The 18,890-nt window shown below is 38.8% G+C and overlaps 1 protein-coding gene across 1 annotated transcript in view; it reads right to left on the bottom strand.

Moving 5' to 3' along the window:
* The window catches only part of Lekr1 (leucine, glutamate and lysine rich 1), a 161,288-nt gene that overhangs the window by 11,510 nt on the left and 130,888 nt on the right, over positions 1-18,890 (bottom strand). The window contains exons 10-11 of the mRNA XM_076867055.2: positions 11,586-11,750; positions 8,133-8,432 (exon numbers count right to left, since the gene is read on the bottom strand). Of these exons, the coding sequence (XP_076723170.2) occupies positions 8,133-8,432; positions 11,586-11,750 (465 nt within the window). The remainder of the gene's footprint in view (positions 1-8,132; positions 8,433-11,585; positions 11,751-18,890) is intronic.

Here is an 18,890-nt window from a genome sequence, read left to right as displayed (position 1 = left end):
AGCAGATGGCACTAAAAGAGCTAAGAAGCTGCTCTCAAGTTCCCTAAGAGTTACCCCTGGGGAAATTCAGCTGATTCTTAACAGCAGATAGGAACAAGGTCAATTTGACCAGCTTGATCTTGAACACCTAGCAAAAAGTTATAACCAAAATGTAGCCATAGACAAGAGTTCTTTTGATGGAACTTAAAAGACCTACACCTATGTCAGTTCCACAATCCTGATGCTTCCCAAGTTCTGAGTTTTTTCCATTTGTGGGGCTCATATTTATCCCTGCCTACTAAAATTAGACTGGCCTCTCTACATTAATCTTCTTACTCCTCAAACTGACATTTTATCTCACAACCAAATCCTAACCATTCCAATAACAGCACACACCAGACACAGGAAAGCCCCCAAATTATTCCCCTATTCTAGGGCTAAAAATGTCCACTGGGATTAATACAAGAGCAGCAGGATTAGGAACCTTCATTCACTATAAAAATAGTCAGCACAGGTTATTGCAGATATCCAACAGGTCATCAATTCGGTAAAGACTTTACAAACTGAGTTGGACTCCCTGGCATCTGTTGTCCCACAAAACCGGTCAGGGAAGCTGGTAAGAGACAAGATTAAATGTATCCAGGACCACCTGGAATACAGTGGAGGTTTTCGAATCTGAAATGCTTTTTTTCAATATAGTAAGTTTAACAATGTTACCCATCTTAATATTTCCTTTCATAAGGAGTTCTATCTCATAGCATGTGTATTAAATCCTTATGTTTTATTGTTTGGACCTATTCAAGTACAATATAATGCCTCATAAAACATATATTATGCTAAATGTGAGAAGTGTGTGCTAAAACAATGTGTCAATCAGAGTATATGGCAGAGTCCAGGACAAACTGCTATGATTCCCAAAAAGGTCAGTAGTCACATGGCTCCCTGTAAAAGTGCTAAATGTTTTTATCTGATGGCTAATAGCTGGTATTGTTATCTTGGCTGGGATAATTGCCTCTGCATCTACTGCAGCGGTGGTACTGTACCAGCAGACACAGAAACCTCATTTTATTCAACAATTTCAAAGAATTTTACTGAGACCTGGTGATATGTGCTTAATAGAAGGAAAAAGAAAATATTCAGGCACATATTAATCAGGGACTTGATCCTTTTCATAATGCATCTTTGGATGTGTTAAAATTACGATCCCAAGTTTTGGCCATGGTTAATGCAAAAACACCCACTTTTAATGATGAAGAGATTTGGGGCAGTTTAGCTGAAGGAATTTCTTCCCTTAACTCTTTTAAGTACTTTTACACACACATATCTGGGTTCCTAGCTATAACAATACTGCTAATTGTATCCCTGTTCTTGTTTTATATAATTTGTCAAGCAGGGTGGAAACGATTAAACCATGAGGAGAATATGGTTCCAAGGTTAATCATGCTTGCAATGCTCCAAAGGAATTGGACCCCTGAAATCATGGGAAGAACACCCTAAATATGAGTGGGCCTTAATTAAGAATAACAGGGTCCTCGGTTATGTCACATGCCAAAATCATTTTACTAGCACTAACAAATTAGTCTTCACTTTTCACGTTACGTTATTCTCCTATCACTCACTGGTAAGCTAATTAGTCTTCATTTTATATATTACAATTGTTTCCCTAACCTAGCAAACCAGTTCATCTTCACATACTGTATAATATATTTGTTCTCCCTAGTTTTAGTTTTACAGTTTCTTAATAAATTCATCAGCTCAGCCACAACTGCCAGGAGACATCTCTCCTCCTGCTACCCACTGTCTGATCTTCTGGAGCTTCATAAAGAGAATTGACATGGTTTGTGATGGCCTCAGAACTTCCCCCACACCTCCCCCTCTGCATGTCCCCCATGTTCACTTAAAGGACTGCGAAAGGAGGGCCCCTGTATGTTATCCCTTCTCAGCAAGAAGTAGCTAGAGACCTTGCCATTCTGGTTCATGCATCTCTGTCAGAATTTGGAATGCTGGATATGGAAAATGACAAACTCCAAAATAGTGTGGCTCAGGCAGAGGGAGTGAGGAAGAAGGCAGCACACTGACAACACTGATCCTGTCCCAAGACATTCTTTTTCCAGTGACAAGACAAACCCTGGGGAGGGCATATCCACTAAAGCCTAGACTGGCAGTCTCTGGGAAGAAGCCTGAGCTTGATTCTTCCCAAAAATAAGTCCTTTCCCAGTGACAGTGCAATGAGACCCTGGAGGGAAAGAGATAAATACTGAACACTGATCCCAGTCCCTCCATCTGGTTCACTGACTGCTGACCCCAGATCTTCCCTTAGACATGCTCTGTCAATGATTAAATTACCTCTCAGTTTCTTGGAAAGCTCGGAATGGAACCACCATTTGATCCAGCTATTCCCCTACTCGGTCTATTCCCTAAAGACCTAAAAAGAGCATACTATAGGGACACTGCTACATCCATGTTCATAGCAGCACAATTCACAATAGCAAGACTGTGGAACCAACCTAGATGCCCTTCAATAGACGAATGGATTAAAAAAATGTGGCATTTATACACAATGGAGTATTACTGTGCATTAAAAAATGACAAAATCATAGAATTTGGAGGGAAATGGATGGCATTAGAGCAGATTATGCTAAGTGAAGCTAGCCAATCCCTTAAAAACAAATGCCAAATGTCTTCTTTGATATAAGGAGAGTAACTAAGAACAGAGTAGGGATGAAGAGCATGAGAAGAAGATTAACATTAAACAGGGATGAGAGGTGGGAGGGAAAGGGAGAGAGAAGGGAAATTGCATGTAAATGGAAGGAGACCCTCAGGGGTATACAAAATTACATACAAGAGGAAGTGAGGGGAAAGGGGGAAAAATATAAGGGGGAGAAATGAATTACAGTAGAGGGGGTAGAGAGAGAAGACGGGAGGGGAGGGGGGGAGGGGGGATAGTAGAGGATAGGAAAGGCAGCAGAATACAACAGACACCAGTATGGCAATATGTAAATCAATGGATGTGCAACTGATGTGATTCTGCAATCTGTATACGGGGTAAAAATGGGAGTTCATATCCCACTTGAATCAAAGTGTGAAATATGATATATCAAGAACTATGTAATGTTTTGAACAACCAACAATAAAAATTAATTAAAAAAAATTACCTCTCAGTATAATCTATATAAACACAAACTGCCCTTTGGCCAGTGGCTCATTTTCCAAAAGGAAAGTGGGTCCATCATAGGTGTGACTCCATTCCTGAATAAAAGCTGTGCTGATCCATGAAGTTTGTGTGTGGCCCATCCTTTAGTTCTAACCAATAAGATTAGATAAGGTCATTAGGGTAAAGCCCTTGTGATTGAATCCTGGTGGCTTTATATGAAGAGGAAGAGTGAGCAGAACACACACACACACACACACACACACACACACAGGTGTGCAATCCCACACATGTTCTCTGTTTCTTCCCATGTGAAGTCCTGTGCTATCTCAGGACTCTGCCAGAAAAAATGCCATCAATAGATATGACATTTTGGCCTTAAGCAACCAGATCATGAGCCAAAATAGACTTTTTTTTTTTTTTTTTTTTTTTAATGATTTACCCAGTTTGTGGTGTTGTGTTATTGGTAACAGAAACTGGACTAATACAACATTATATCTTTTTCCTGAAGCACTCTTCAGACCCATGTGTGGTTTTGTATTTGTTACTTCTAAGTTCTTCTTCATTTTTTCCCCCTTATTTGTTCATTTCTGGTTTCTGTCCTTCATAGTAGATATATTTCTCAAATACTTGGAGATCTTTGGCTGTTCATGCTGAAAATCGGGTTCCCAGATGTTACTTGGAGCTCCATGTGCATGGATAGGGCTTACTGGTTGGTACACCCGAGAGTAGGTAGATTGCACATGGACCTGGACTTTTCATGGGCCCCTTCATGGTCAGAATACACAGATATCTTCTTTTGAGGCAGCTCATTTCCCTGGAGAGGGCTCTTCCAACTTCTGGCCTACTGATGAATAAACCTGCTGGCCAGTGTTCTGGGAGTTGAGTATGTGGTGGGAATGGGAGCTCTCCCAATTAACAAGCAGACTCCCTCCAGCTCCTGTTTCATCCCACACTCTGCTGTCTTGTATGCTCAGGTCCAGTGTTTCTCCCATCCAATTTTACTAGAGAATAAACCTCTAGTATCCTGAAGGCTGCATGGAGACTGGGGAAGCCACCTCAAGATCTACTTGCTCCCTTTACAATCTTGCAAGCTCTCCTGCTTTCAGCTTCTCTCTTCTGTCCCTTTCAGAGGTATCTGGTGTCTCCAATTCCTGAGCCTCCAGTGTTATCACTCACTTAGGTCTGTTCCATTGGATCCCCTGGCCTTATCACCATAGACATTAGGGTCTCAATAGTCTATAGACTCCTAAGTCAATGGTCTGTAGCCACCTCTTAGCCATTTGCTTTCCATTTTCCAAAATTTTGTCAACATCTTTTTTTTTTTTTTTTTTTTTTACCTCAGATTGAATCCAGAGAACTTTACCACTGAGCTTCATCCCTAGCCGTTTTTGCTTTTTATTTTGAGACAGGGTCTCATTAAGTTGGTGAGGCTGGCCTCAGATTCTCAATCTCCCTGCTGCAGCCTCCAGAGTTGCTGTGACCACAGGTGTGTGCCCCCAGGTCCAGCAGCATCTTTTCCATCTGGCATCTACTCCTCTTTTTCTCTTCGCCCTTGTGGATTAATCACTTTTTATTATTTTCCCCCCATTTCTGTGGCAGCAAAATGGAAGTAGAGATTCAATTCTCCTTGTTTAACCAAGAGGATTATTTTCTGAATGTCTTTCATCATGGATGGGCTATAGGAATTGCAGAATTTAAAATTCCTGCTCCTTTCTGCGCCTTATCTACAGTCTTAAAACAACAAAAACGTTGAGCCCTCTGCACTGGTTTTCCTTTGGTTCTCGTACATGAGCTTTTTAGATTTTTTTTTTCTTAATTTGCCATGCTCTTTCTCTGGCTCACAATAAGGCCATAACCATGAGACCATATTCTCTTGATAAAATTTACATGGAATTAGCATGAAGGCAGACTGACCCCTGGAAGCGTGTGCCCATTTTTAACTTGGCTTTGATGACAACTTGATATTCTTTAACATATTGACTTTCTCTTCTCAACTTCCTTTTCTTTTTTGTTATTGAAGTTCCAAAGTTTTAATGTATTGTCTATTCCCCAGCAAGAATTTTTAGGGGCTCTTGTTCACAGTTACATTTCCAGTACAGTTTTACTTTCCATTTTCTCTCTGCTTATGGCCTGTACCCTTTCTCTTGCTATACCCTATGCTGCTATTGTGGCTTCAATAATCCCTGCTCTACTTAGGCTTGTCTTGCCCTTCAGAGGCTAGCCTAGAGAACTTGTCTTAATACAATTAAAAGCAAAGTCTGCCCCTTTTTTGGCCACTTGAAAGGGCTTTCTTCCTTTTATTTGAGCCTCCTATTAGACCATTAATTCTTCATTCTAATGGGAATTTATTCTTCACTTAAATGCAGCTTCATTTCTCCAGAATCCAAGAAATTTAAGTGTCTGGAATGTGTGATCAAAAAAGAAAATAGTACTTTCCACTTTAATGCTTCTATTCATAGCTTCTATTCTTTCTGGCTCATAAATCCTGTTACTTTTATTGGCCCATTCCCTGTTTTCATAAGCATATTCTGGATTTTGGTATGCTTAGCTAGAGAATAGCCTTATTTATTTACACTTCAGTTTTAATTATTTACCTTAGGGGTGACACTTTGGTAGCTTCCAATGGAAGATCTAGTCTACCCTCTCCTCCCATAGCTGCCCCTATGCTCATCTTTAATTAGCTTTCTTTATTCTAGGGATGATCCTTTTCTCCTATCTAGTGATGATCAATGACCATTTATATACCAACCCACTATGTTCTTTCAACAGTCAGTATGTATTTTAAATGAAACCTCATTTCTAAGTGGCTTTCTTTTGTAACTAAAGAGCAAGACACATCCAGATGTAGCTTCTTTTGTGTGATAGCAAAATCTCTTTGTTTTCAATCTGATTTCTTTTGCTAAAATCACTTCCAGAGGGCCTATGATCGGAAGCCATTAAAATGGCCCCAGTGGTTTCTGCAGTCTTGATGGTCAAATTTGTGTGCTTGCTTCACCTTGAGTGTGGGCTGGGCTCATTGCCTCATAGTGGGGGCAGTGGGATAGCACTTTGGAGACTTGGTCATACAAGGACTGCGGCTCTTGTCTTGGCACCCTCCTCTCCTCTGCCTCCTCACCCCAAGGGAGCCAGTGGATGCACTGGTCTAAGGAGCCACCTGTGGCAAGGGCTTATGGGGGCTTCTGGCCAACAGCTAGAGGTTCTCAGGTCAATAGCCTTTTGAGGAAGAAAATCCTATGCATAATCATCCACGTGGGCTGGAGGCCACGGCTCTGCCCACCCACCACCACTCTAGCTGGAGGCCAGGCCTTCCCCAGCTAGGTCTTCAGGTAAGACTGCACACCTCTGGGTTCACTGATACCATGTGGTCTGATGAGACCCTCAGAAATGATAATTTTGTAGTTTGAAACTGCTGAATTGGAGATAATTTGTCACATAGCAATACATAATAAATACAGGCTCTTAAGGCAAATTACCTAGCTTTTTGCCTGTTTTTCATAGCTAAATTTGTTTAGATCGTTCTTTCCTCTAGAGAGAATTTAATTACTCATGAAAGTTTTTCTTTAAATTCTTTGAAGACCGGAAATGCAGACATCAGTTTTATTACGAATTATATCACCAGTGCTCACTTAGCATGGTGGCTTGCACCCAGAGGAAAATTCATATTTTCTGAATTTGACACTTCCATCTCTTTCTACCTGTCCTGATTAAGTTACCACTCCTTCCTGTATCACAGTTTCTCTTGGGACTCAGACCCCTAACTCATTGCCTCCACTTCTCGCCCCTCTGACCTGCTGCCTCGCCTCTGGAACTGCCACACTGCTGTCTGGCATGTCAGTTCCCTGGTGGCACTCAGTCCACTCTGCTGTCCTCTTCTCCTCCCTGGCTTGGGAGAGGCTCCCTTGCTGGGGACGTGAGACAATCCCCTGATCCCCTCACCAACCAGAGGAGTAAGAGCATGCAAATTGGTTTTGGTTTGTTTTTCCATTTAAAAGTAGTAAGTAGGTAGATACTTGAGGCCAGGAGATAGCAATGTGGCCACCTTGAAATTTAGAAGCAGATTGACTAGAACTTAGGTTTCCCGAAAGAAGGAATATCATACCAAGAGATTCAACTTTGAATCTGGGCTCCACCAAATTTAATGACCTTGTGGGAATTATTCAAGCTTTTCAATCAGTTCCCCATCCAGAACAGGTAAGTAATTTCTATTTTATAAAGTCATCTTGGGCATTATTCTTGAATCTGTATTTTGTCCATTCCATATTTTAGCTTATATTTCTTTGGGATAGGTTCACTTTGTAGTTACAATGATGTCATAAACTTTCTATTTTAGTTGATAACTTAAATATAGCAAGAATATGGCATATTTGTTGTTAATGATTGATATTACTATTCCTTTATTACTTTTATTCCTTAATTAATGAAAAACCAGCAAAAATATTATTTCTCACTGACATTCAGAATTTACCTCCATTTGTCTTTATTTGCTCTACTATCATAAGTGGGATCAAATATTATAATGTAACAGATGTTGGTGATTAGAGAACAAATTAGTTGTTGCCCTATTTTTAAACTGCTTATCAGTTTAGAAATAAGACTTTGGTAGAAAAAAGTTTTCCAAGCTGCTAAATAAAAACATGTCTGAAATGATTAAGCATATGTAAGGAAGAAGACTAAAGCATGTAAATTACCTTATGAGTTTAGGTTGACAGAAATGTAAAACACTAAAGTAAATTTATTTATATTATTCAATATATTTTTAACTTAAGCAATGAGTCAATGTTAAAACAAATAAGACATAAATACATAAAGATTCCTAGGCTTAGAGATTTTAGTCATTTGCAGCACTGAACTGGGCACTGAGGGAACTTCAGAGATTATGTAGTTCAGTGTATTCATCTTACACCAAAGGAAGCCAGGCCCAGAGGTTATGTGACTGCTCTGTTAAGGACAGAGCCAGACACTTGCCATGATACCAAGCTACCCCTTGTGTTCATCCTACCTCTTCCTGGGACCGGCTAAGTTGTTGTATCAGTTGTGTTTGTGCCAGCAATACTCTTTCCAGTTCATCTGACTTGTGTTTCATTTCCTTCCTCAAGTCTTCTGAAACTGAATGATTACTGTCAATTTCCTTCTTCAAACGAGATTCAAATTCTGCAACCAAATTTTTTAGGTTTTCAATTTCTTTTTTCTTTGACTCAGATTCTTCTGTGTATTGGATGTGGGATTTGTGGAGTTTTTCTTTAAGAGTGGTCACTTCCAGCCTTAGGTCTCTTGTAGCGCCTTCGATTAAGTCAGATATCTGTAAGATAAACATATTAGTTTGTAGGCAACAGTTTCTATTAACTACAGAGATCCAGGTTTTTAAGAGGGTTACTCTAGTATGTTCTTCTAACTAGAGGAAAACAAACCCCATGACATCCATAGGCCTTAAATATTTTCTTTTAAAAGTTCTTCAGTTGATGAATGGATAAAAAAAATATGGCATTTATACACAATGAAATATTACTCAGCAATAAAAGAGAATAAAAATCATAGCATTTGCAGGTAAATGGATGGAGTTAGAAAAGATAATGAATGCTAAGTGAAGTTAACCAATCCCCAAAAAACCAAAATGCCAAATTTTTTCTCTGATATAAGGAGTCTGATTCATAGTGGGGTAGGGAGGAGTAGCATGGGTGGAACAGACGAACTCTATATAGGGCAGAGGGGTAGGAGGGGAAGGAGGGAGTCATGGGGTTAGAAATGATGGTGGAATGTGATGGTCATCATTATCCAAAGTACATGTATGAAGACATGAATTGGTGTGAATATACTTTGTATATAACCAGAGATATGAAAATCTGTGCTCTATGTATGTCATATGAATTGTAATGCATTCTGCTATCATATATAAATTTAAAAAATAATTAAAAAGTTAGTGTGATTCATTTTTCCACCTAAAATGTATCACATTGATCAGTTGGGTACCCTTGGAAATAACATAATATTTGTGACTACATTGAGCTGCCAAGGATAGCTCAGATCCTGACAAAGTAGATTAAGGGCCTAGCTGGACCTAGCTAGGTTGGCTGCAGGACCCCAAAATGCCTGATGTTTGGAGATGCAGGAAGTGGGGCACCACAGTTACACTCTACTAATATTATATAATTAAGTTTCCCTTGACATAATTTTTCTTTTCTTCCTTTCTGTCTGTCTTCACCTTTTAGAGCAACACTGCCTAACAAAACTTTTTTTGATGGAAATATTCTGCATTATCCAATATGGTGGCCACTAGTCACTTATTTATTTATTTATTTTGGTACAGGGGATTGAACCCAGGGGAACTCAACCACTGAGCCACATCCCCTTAGTCCTTTTTATATTATTTTGAGGCAGGGTCTGGCTGAGTTGCTTAGGGCCTTGCTAAGTTGCTAAAGCTGGCTTTGAACTTACAATCTTCCACCTTCAGCCTCCTGAGCTGCTGGGATTATAGGCATACACCACTTGCCTGGCCACATATGGTTTTTGAAGTAGTGTGCTGGTGAATGTTTAAAATTGACTCCCCACACACAAAAAAGTCAAATATGTATCTAATTGGCATGATGTAAATACTCTCAACATAGCTACCACTGTAATACCACTGATAGGACTGAGCTGGAAGGGGATGCCCAGGATAGGCTCTTGAAAGCCAGTATAGGCTACTGAGCCCTTGCAATGTGACTGAGGTAACTGAGAACTGAATATTAAATTTTATTTAATTTTAACTAATTTAATTGAATTATTAGTAGCCACATATGACCACCATAATGGACAGTGAAATTCTAGAGAATATCCAGATACTGTGAAAAAGTACTGCTTTCTTGAGGCTTCTAGATGAATATGAGACAATAACCTGGGGAAGCTTTTCCTTGTAGCATGAAATCTTTAGAAGGGAAAAGACTGTTTTCTTTCTCCTTAAAAAAAAAAAAAAAACTAAACAAAGAACAGAAAAACAAGGAAGAACAGAGATACTTCTGATAAAACATATCCTTATTACTTCTGTTACAGATATTGTCGTATTATAAATATTAGCAAAACAAGAAACTAGCCCACAAAGAGTCTGGAAGGCATTTATAGACCAAAGTTCCAAGGGCTTTGTGAACTATTACTTAAAAGAGTTATGTATCCAAATTTGTTTCAAATGTTAAATTTACATAAGGAATAATTCTTGAGAGAAATCTATTCACCACAATTGGTCATTTTATAAATTAATATTCTATTTTCTGCAGTTAGTCCAGAAGGAAAGAGGGTCACTGTAGGTCTGAACAGTGGATTTCTTCACCCAGAGGAGAGGCGACCTTGAGACTGAGCAGGTTATCCTGGGGATAGGAGGTTCACCTGGCCATATGTTTTGATTTTTTTTAAAAAGGCAGTTAACATTTAAAAATCAGGAGACTTCACTTACAAAAATTTGGACTTATGACTTCTTGTGAGAAACCAAACCATCTGGCAAGTTCAGGCCTGCTTTCCCGTGTTCCTCTGCCCATGGGATCCTGAACAGCCCAGTCCTGCAACTGCAGTTGCTAGGTGAGGGGAGGATGGGCAGGGGAACTCAGCGTGGCCCTTGGCACAAGGGGCAGGAGACCAGAATTGAGGTGAGCCGAGGCTCCAAGCTCGTGGCACATGCTCTACTATCTCCATAGGATTTTAAGTCATCAAGAATTTCAAGGCAGCATATGCAGAACATTAAATCCATAGCACAAAGCCTTTCTGAGTGTGGGGTCCTGTGTTACACAGTCACACACTCACACAGCCATACCAGGGTTCAGAGTGGACCACTGAACAACAGCTCCTTGGCTGTTCCTTCATACCCATGCAAAGATGTCAGGCTCATTTGATGCTTCATCAGTGTGGACTCTAATGAGTTAATCAAAATATTCTTTCTCCACTGGGCCTTGATTAACACACACACACACACACACACACACACACACACACACACACACCCTATACTTAGGTCCTATAAAAACGGAAATCTTAACAAAACCTTAAGTTTAGGGCACACTGTTTAAGAAATTAGAAAGGTGTGTTATGTTTTGAAAACATTTTCTCTTCTTTCAACAATGTTTGGAACTAGAAATTTCTACATTTAAAAAGGATATATTTTAGTTGGGAAATTTTTAATTACATAAAACACTTCAATTTTGATTTTGGATACTGAGCTGTTTGGAATATCCAGCCAGGCTAATTATTAGTCATAAAGTGTATGCTGTTTTAAAGGTAAGTTTATCTTAGTAGAAAATCCCACGCATCGGGATTATATGCTTACACAACTTATCTAGTTATCCATCTGGAGAAGAGCCAGACTGTTTTACCTGTGTGGCTACAACCAAGCACAATAGCCACAAGGACAGACATGGAAGTTATGAATACTGCAGTGTCCCTAGGAGGAAGTACTGGGCCCTTAAATAGTGATGAAGTAACAATCGCTGACCTTCATTTGTAGTTCTTTCTGTTCCTTCTTATACTTTTGGATTATTTCTTGGTGTTTTTCTTTTTCAATATCAAGTTCCAATTTTGCTTCTTCTTTAAAGAGAAGAGCCTTCTCCTCGAATTCAGCTAAGTGTCGGGCTCTTTCCTTGGCAAGTTCAGTCTCAATCTAGAAAACAGTGTTAACCCATATATAAAACCACTTTATCTAGAAATAGGTACATTAAGCTTATTTGCAGATTTGATTTTTTAAAAAAAAATTCTAGCATCAAGTTTTAATTAAACTATTTAAAAATTTCAGGTACTTAAAATTCAAACTTAGAATCTGGGCCAGAAAAAATGATCTTGGGTCAAGTATTATAAGACCTGGGGAGACCTAAAATCTAAAATATTACTAGAGAAGTTAGAACTATATAGCACTAGAGTCTTCAAAAATACTAAAAACTGAGTCATTTATATGTCATGACTAAAAGCTTAGTCATTTACACTGAAAATTCAGTCTTTGCCAGCAACCCATAAGTAGAAAAAAAATTTTTTTTTCTTGTGGTCCTTAGACTGAGGTCAGCTGAAATTCAGAGGAGCTACAGGGGCAGGTGTTGATTTTGCAAATGGCCTTTTCTTGATGGAGGTCACAGATTGTCATCCTGAGGTTATGAAGGCTAGAAGGATGACTAAAGGAAAATACTACAGCTGACTCAGAATCACAGTGCCAGAGGGGATTCAGAAATCCCTTGGTTCAGTCTCTGAAGCTTCTGTGAACTGTAGGGAGAATAAACAAGGACTTAGTTTTGGACTTAGAATAAACAAGGACTCAAGGAATTGAGTTTGATCTTGGTTCTAAATCCTGGCCCTGCCACTGGCTAGCTTGTGATTTGAAGCTGGAGCTAGAACCTGTCCTGGAAGGTCACAACTAGCTCCCTCGCAGGCTTTGGAGGATTAAATGAGGCAAAGCCTGTGTGTAAGCTCAGCCTGAGCAGGGACTCAGCCGTCAGGGGAGATGACTTCCACTGCTGACTCTCTGGTCCCTGCTGTGGCATCTGTTCCAGAGACTGGTCTGCTGGGTGCCTGTCATATCCAGAAGTGGCAACTCTCTCCAGCAGCAGGAGTTCCCACTTCACACAGCATCAGGCATTAGGTAGTTTCCTAGTTCAGCCCACATCCTCCATGAGGTTTTGTCTGTTTGTTTGTTTTCTAAAAACAAGGAGATCTTTTTTTATAGAACTACAGTAAAATTATAAAAAGCAGTAAAGTGAACATTGATATAATACTATTCAAATTGCACCAGTTGTCCCCCCATCAGACCGGGATCTAATCCAAGAATTGCATTGCTGGGGGTGGGTCCCCGTGTGAGCAACCATTCAGACCCTGTGGGGGAGACCACGTCTGCTATACTTGGTTCTACTCTACTTTTAAATTTTATTTATTTATACTAATTTGTTATATAGGGCAGCAGAATGCATTTCAATTCATAATATACATATACAGCACAATTTTTCATGTCTGGTTGTACACAAAGTAGAGTTCTACCATTCGTGTTTTCATACATGTACTTAGGATAACGATGTCCATCTCTTTTCACTGTCTTCCTACCACTGGTTTCGGCTCTGCCCACTAGAGCAAGAGAGAGGTCAAATCTGAGGGCTGGAGTCATCCATGCCTTGGAGTTCATCTGAGATGATCACAGAAATCCTGCTAACAGGCTGGCTTGAGGCCTGCATGGTACTGTGCTGTGATTATGAACTCTAATTAGAGGTAAATGCCTGGTAAGTTAGGAGAAGAACTGTGTGGTTCTGGCCTGATATCTCAAGGGAGGTTTGCCAAGAAACAAGGTTTGCTAAGAAAGTCCATAGGAAGCCCTTTAAATTAAATAAAATAAGACAGAAGACCATCCCCAGTTGGAAGGTCAGTTGGGGCTAGAACTGGGCATGTGCCCCAAATGCACAGGAATTGGTCTGACAGTGATGTGAGGAGCTATTCTGGCTTTCTCAATAACTTTCTGGATTGTTTGGGTAAAAGTCTACTGATGATCTGTTATAGGATTGTCCACATGGGCTGTTCTCAGACTGCTAAAGAAGAGGAAGGCCTCAGGGGCATTCAGAATCCATTCTGGTGTGAAGATCAGGGACTCATGTCCACTTGCCTCCTGTAGCCATTTAGACAGCTCACAGTGTCTCCAATAAGCAGCATGGCCTTAGACAGAACACCTTCCCCCAAACCTGTTCTACCCCAGGCCCTCCCAGTGTCAGGACACAGCACCACCACCCATTGGTTATTTAAATAGGTAACCATAGCGCCATCTCTCATATTCTCTCCCTCTCTCTGCCACACCTAACAAAAATGCCTTGACTCCCTTTCTTCTCACCTCTCCCTCCACTACCCTAATTTTGGTCACCATCAGTTCCTGACCAGCTTCCTTATTGCCATTCTGGCCTCTCTCCAATCATGCTCCACATAGCAGTCCTTTTTACAAAATACACATTAGATTTTTTTATTCCCTTTTAGTGGTTTCTCAGTGCATTAGTATAAAATCAAAACTCCTTACATGACCTTTTATGGGGCCACTACAAGCCCACCTGACACCTTTGTGTGAATTAACAAAGCACTACTTTCCTTAGATGGAAACAGTCTCATGCCAGATGCAGAACTTGGAGAGCAGAGCATGGGCTGGATTCCAGCTCCTGCTGCCCCTTTGGCCTGGGCTCTCAGACAGGGTACAGCTGCATGGCAGCCCTGGGCAACTCCAGCTGGATTTCTGCTCCTTCCCTCATTGATCACTGTGCCTCAGCCACACTGGGATAGATAAATCAAGATAGGAACGGAGGAAAAGTCAGAAGGCATAACTTCCCAAGTTAGAGATCACAAGATGTTTTGACACTATTTTTTTTTTTAAAGCAACATTGTTTGAGATGCTCAAAAAAAATGTATGCCAAGGTACTAAAATATGAAGTGTTTTAAAAATAATCTCTTGTGTGGTTAATTGGTAGAGCCCAATAGTTATTTTAGGACAAAACCTATCTTTCCAAATATGATGGATTGCTCAAAATAATTGAGTGGGAATGTACATAAAGTAGGTGGAACAGGACGTGGTATAAATTAGATGACAGAAAAAAACTTTGGAAGAACCTTTTAAAAAAGAAGTTCTTCAATTTTATTTAAGGAGAAGAGGTCCTTTGATGTGGAGGAAACAAAGGAAGCACTCAGGAAGAAGTGGGAAGGGCAAAGGTTTGAGTGGCAGAATGTTCTGTGTACACCTTGCTCCTGAACGACTCCTTGAACTTTTGTGGGTTGAGAGAAAAGAACGGCGCATACGGATTGTGGGAAAGAAAAGGCACCATGGGCAGAAGGGGAAAGAGTGATTGACTATTACTGGCTTGGTTTTTAATTTGCACAACCTGAGAAGGAAAAGCAAAGCAATGAGCTTCTGATGGAATTTCCAGAACTACATAGGATGCCAAGAGTCATCTGAATGTGACAATCCCATGGCACGAGCCTGCTGGTCCCTTCCTGACCTATTGAGTTTGAACAGTGAAGTGCTCACACAGTGTTTTGCTTACAGAATACACTATGTATCATTAGGAGGTTGAATGAATGCCCAGCTGCGTGTTTGTACTTTATATAAACTGCTGGACTTATGTTTTATGCAAACACACGATGTTGATGCTACACATATAATGCATAAGCTACTGCATACAGTAACTAACAGTAATTTTGATAATTGTGGGAAAATATTGACTTTTTAAAAAACATAAATAATATGTGAGCTTAGGAGTCAAACAAAGTAAAAATCAATGTACACACATTCCAGGATTTAGGTTTTTTTATTTTTGTTTTTTATTATCTATAACCTCCACTAGTTCAAACTCCATCTCCTCAGTGAAGACCTCCCAATGAGTCCAGAGCATTCTGAACACAGCTCATTCCTTTTGCATTTGTTATTAAAATGCATAATTAGTATTTAAAACATCTCTATCTAGTATTGATATACAAAATACTGTCTTTTCACTTTTTTTTCTATTTCCCAACAGAGAACTTTGTGGCTGATTTTGTTATTTCCTAACTGTCCATGGAGCCTTCACCACATTAGAACATAATCACCTGTCACTCCCTTCGAAGCCCAAGGGAACTTCAGATACCAAAATGGGGATCAGATTGACTGTTCACATATGGTATGCACATATCGTTTTTGAAAATATATCTCCTAAAATAAATTATTGTACTATTTTACAAAAGTTAAAAACAAATACCACGCCTGGCATGCGTGTGGCCCAGGTTCGAGCCTCACTCAGCACCACATACAAAGATGTTGTGTCTGCTGAAAAACTAAAAAATAAATATTAAAAAATTCTCTCTTTCTCTCTCAAAAAAAAAAAATAATCACCATTTCTCTCTTTCTTTAAAAAAAATACCAGTTGGAAGCTATTATTCCCAGTGTCTAGATTAAAATAGGCTCAGAGAGGTAAAATAACTTTATCAAGATCAAGAGTTCTCTGAGGCGGGGAGGCTGGCATCCTCAGATGTTTCGGGTGGATTCTGTGGGGTACCGTGCTTGGTTTCCCCCCTTAACCTTCCTTCTTCCTCCTTTTACAGCAGAGTGGCTAATGAGGTGGATGTGGTATTCATGTAGTTTCAAAATATTGGGGGATTTTGCCAGATACCATTTGGTTAATGATTTCTAATTTAATTCCACTGTAGTAAGAGAAAAAAACTTTGTATGATTTAAAGTCTTCTGAATTCATTGAGAATTCTATATAACACAAAATGGTTTATTTTGGTAAATGCTTTATGCTACATAGGAAGAATGTGTACTCTACTGTGGAGGATATCTATAAATGTTAATTGGGTCAGTTTGTTAATAATATTATTCAATATCTCTTAAAAATACATTATTACATCATTTTCCACAGTACAGATTCCTTCTGGTTTTCTGGCTATTTTGCTGCCAGTCATTCAAAGAAAGATTACATTTCAGACTCTGGTTGTACATTTATCTCTTTCTCCTTGCAGTTTCATCAATTTTTGCTATTAGGTGAATAAATGTTTAGGATTATCATGCCCTACTTTAGCATATGAAATGACCTTCTTTTTCCCTGGCAATATTCTAAATTTTCTCACATCTTTGCTCTGAAATCTGCTGGGTCTAACCATAATAAAGCTATTCCAACTTCCTCTGGCTTTGTGTTAGCATAGTATATCTTTTTCATCTTTTACTTTTAACCTGCTTATGTCTTCATATTAAAGTGCATTTCTTCTGGTCAACAGATGATAGGGTCTTGCATTTTTACCCAAAATGAAAAACTGTGTTCTTTAAATGGAGATATTTAGACCAAGATCAGTAAACTCTGGCCAGTCATTGCCCATTCATTCTGGTTGCTTACACTATGAGCAATGGCAAAGTTGACTGGTGTTGTGTCCATAAAACCAAGACTTGCCAGAACTTTACAAAAAAATTTTCTGATCCCTGATTTAGACCATTTATATTTATTGTTATTGTTGGTAAGAATACCTTTAATAAATCTACCGTCCTGTGTTGTGTTTTCTATTTGGCCCACCTTATCTTTTCTCTCTTTTTCTATCTTCTTTTTGGATTGAATATGTTTTAAATTTAACTTATCTCCTTTACTGGCTTGTCAGATGTCAGTCTTTTTCTTTAAGGCTTCTAGAACACATCTGTAATGCAGTCTACCTTCTAGTGACACACCATCCACATATTGTACAAGAAAACAGCATACAGGTGGCTTCGTCCTAGGATCTTTCACCTGGACAGTGATGTGAAAATGATGTATTCAGCAGAAACTATACTTTGAACTTTGATTTGAGATGTTCGATGCTTTATTATAAAATAGGCTTTCTGCTAGACAGTTTTGCCCAATTATAGGCTAATGCCTTTAGCTATGAGCACATATGAAGTAGGATGGGCTAAGCTATGCTAGATGTGTTAAATGTATCTTGATGATGGCAGTTCCAACTTGTGGTAGGTTTACTGGGACATAACCCACTGTTATGAAGCATGATTCCCATTTCTTCCCTCAAGACATTGTACTACTGTCATAGATTTTGCTTCTATGTGTTAACAATCTCATATTATAAATTCAATTATTAAAGTTACATAGCATAATTTAATAATACTGTGCCTTCTGTATTCTTTTTAGCCATATATTTATTAGGTATAAATGTTAATAAATATTATATAAATAATTTCATCTCTATCAAAGTTTGTATTATACATGCTATTCTTTTTTTATTTCATTAATAGTCCATTACAACACATTAGGAATTATTAGACATTTGGCTCTTCCATTTGAAAAAAATTCAGACTTTTTTCTCTTTTCAAGAAAAGTTTAATATTTCTTAAAGTAAACTTTTCTCCTTTGCATTTTCACTATCAATTCAGAGACTTCAACCAGAAGTAAGATTTTGTTTGTTTTCAAAAGTTTTATGTAGTTCTTAAAATGGGGTCAATAGTGCAGTTATAAAATGTTTCTAAATGTAATGTCTTGATGATAATCTAAGGAAGGAATATTTGGGATTTGCTTGTTGTACTAACAAGTCAATAAGTGACATGAACTGGTTATGTAAGCAATTTGGTTATGGGAGATTTTTTTAATTACTAAGTGTTCACTGAATAATAACAACAGTGTGCATTTGAGACCAGTTTTAAAGATTCAGCATGCACATTAATTTGCTTTCTTTGGATCAAAGCAATACTTCAAATAAACAAAAAGCCACGACAATTAGTAAATACTGTTTTTTAAAAAAGTGCCATCCTTGTTGCATAGCAACTATTGCTCCTATTATGAGCTTTTTACATACTCTAAAACAATTAAGCGCAGGCACAAATTGCAGTCTACTGTTTTTGAACGTTAAAGGCATTTAAACTATGAAGTTTACTCTAATACATGTATTATATATTTATAAAGGGAACATTTCATTCCTACGCAAAGGCACAGTGACCCAAGAAAGAGATGACAATGTCATATTAGTGATTCTTCTTTCTCATAAGAAGACTTTTAGGGAAGTTTTATTCATAATCTCAATAGCTAACACAGCCAAGACCTAATTATCATTCCCTGGCTTTGCTGGCCAGGGAATTTACTTGATTTACTGCAAGTTAAATGATGTTTATTAACAAGAAGTCAAAACTATAGAAAAGTACACATGCCTAAAGACGTCTGAGACAGATATCATGGTCTTAATAAGAACTTTGAGACTATAACCTACGAGTATTTTCCCCATCACATTAACTTAGCATAAAGCAAGAGCATAAAGTTCTACAGGGTCAGCTGCTGAATCTACTCAGTGTTAGTGCCTC

Source organism: Callospermophilus lateralis, chromosome 10 (assembly GCF_048772815.1).
Source record: "Callospermophilus lateralis isolate mCalLat2 chromosome 10, mCalLat2.hap1, whole genome shotgun sequence".
NCBI classification, from domain to species: domain Eukaryota; kingdom Metazoa; phylum Chordata; class Mammalia; order Rodentia; family Sciuridae; genus Callospermophilus; species Callospermophilus lateralis.
This window is presented reverse-complemented; position numbering and strand designations above follow the sequence as displayed.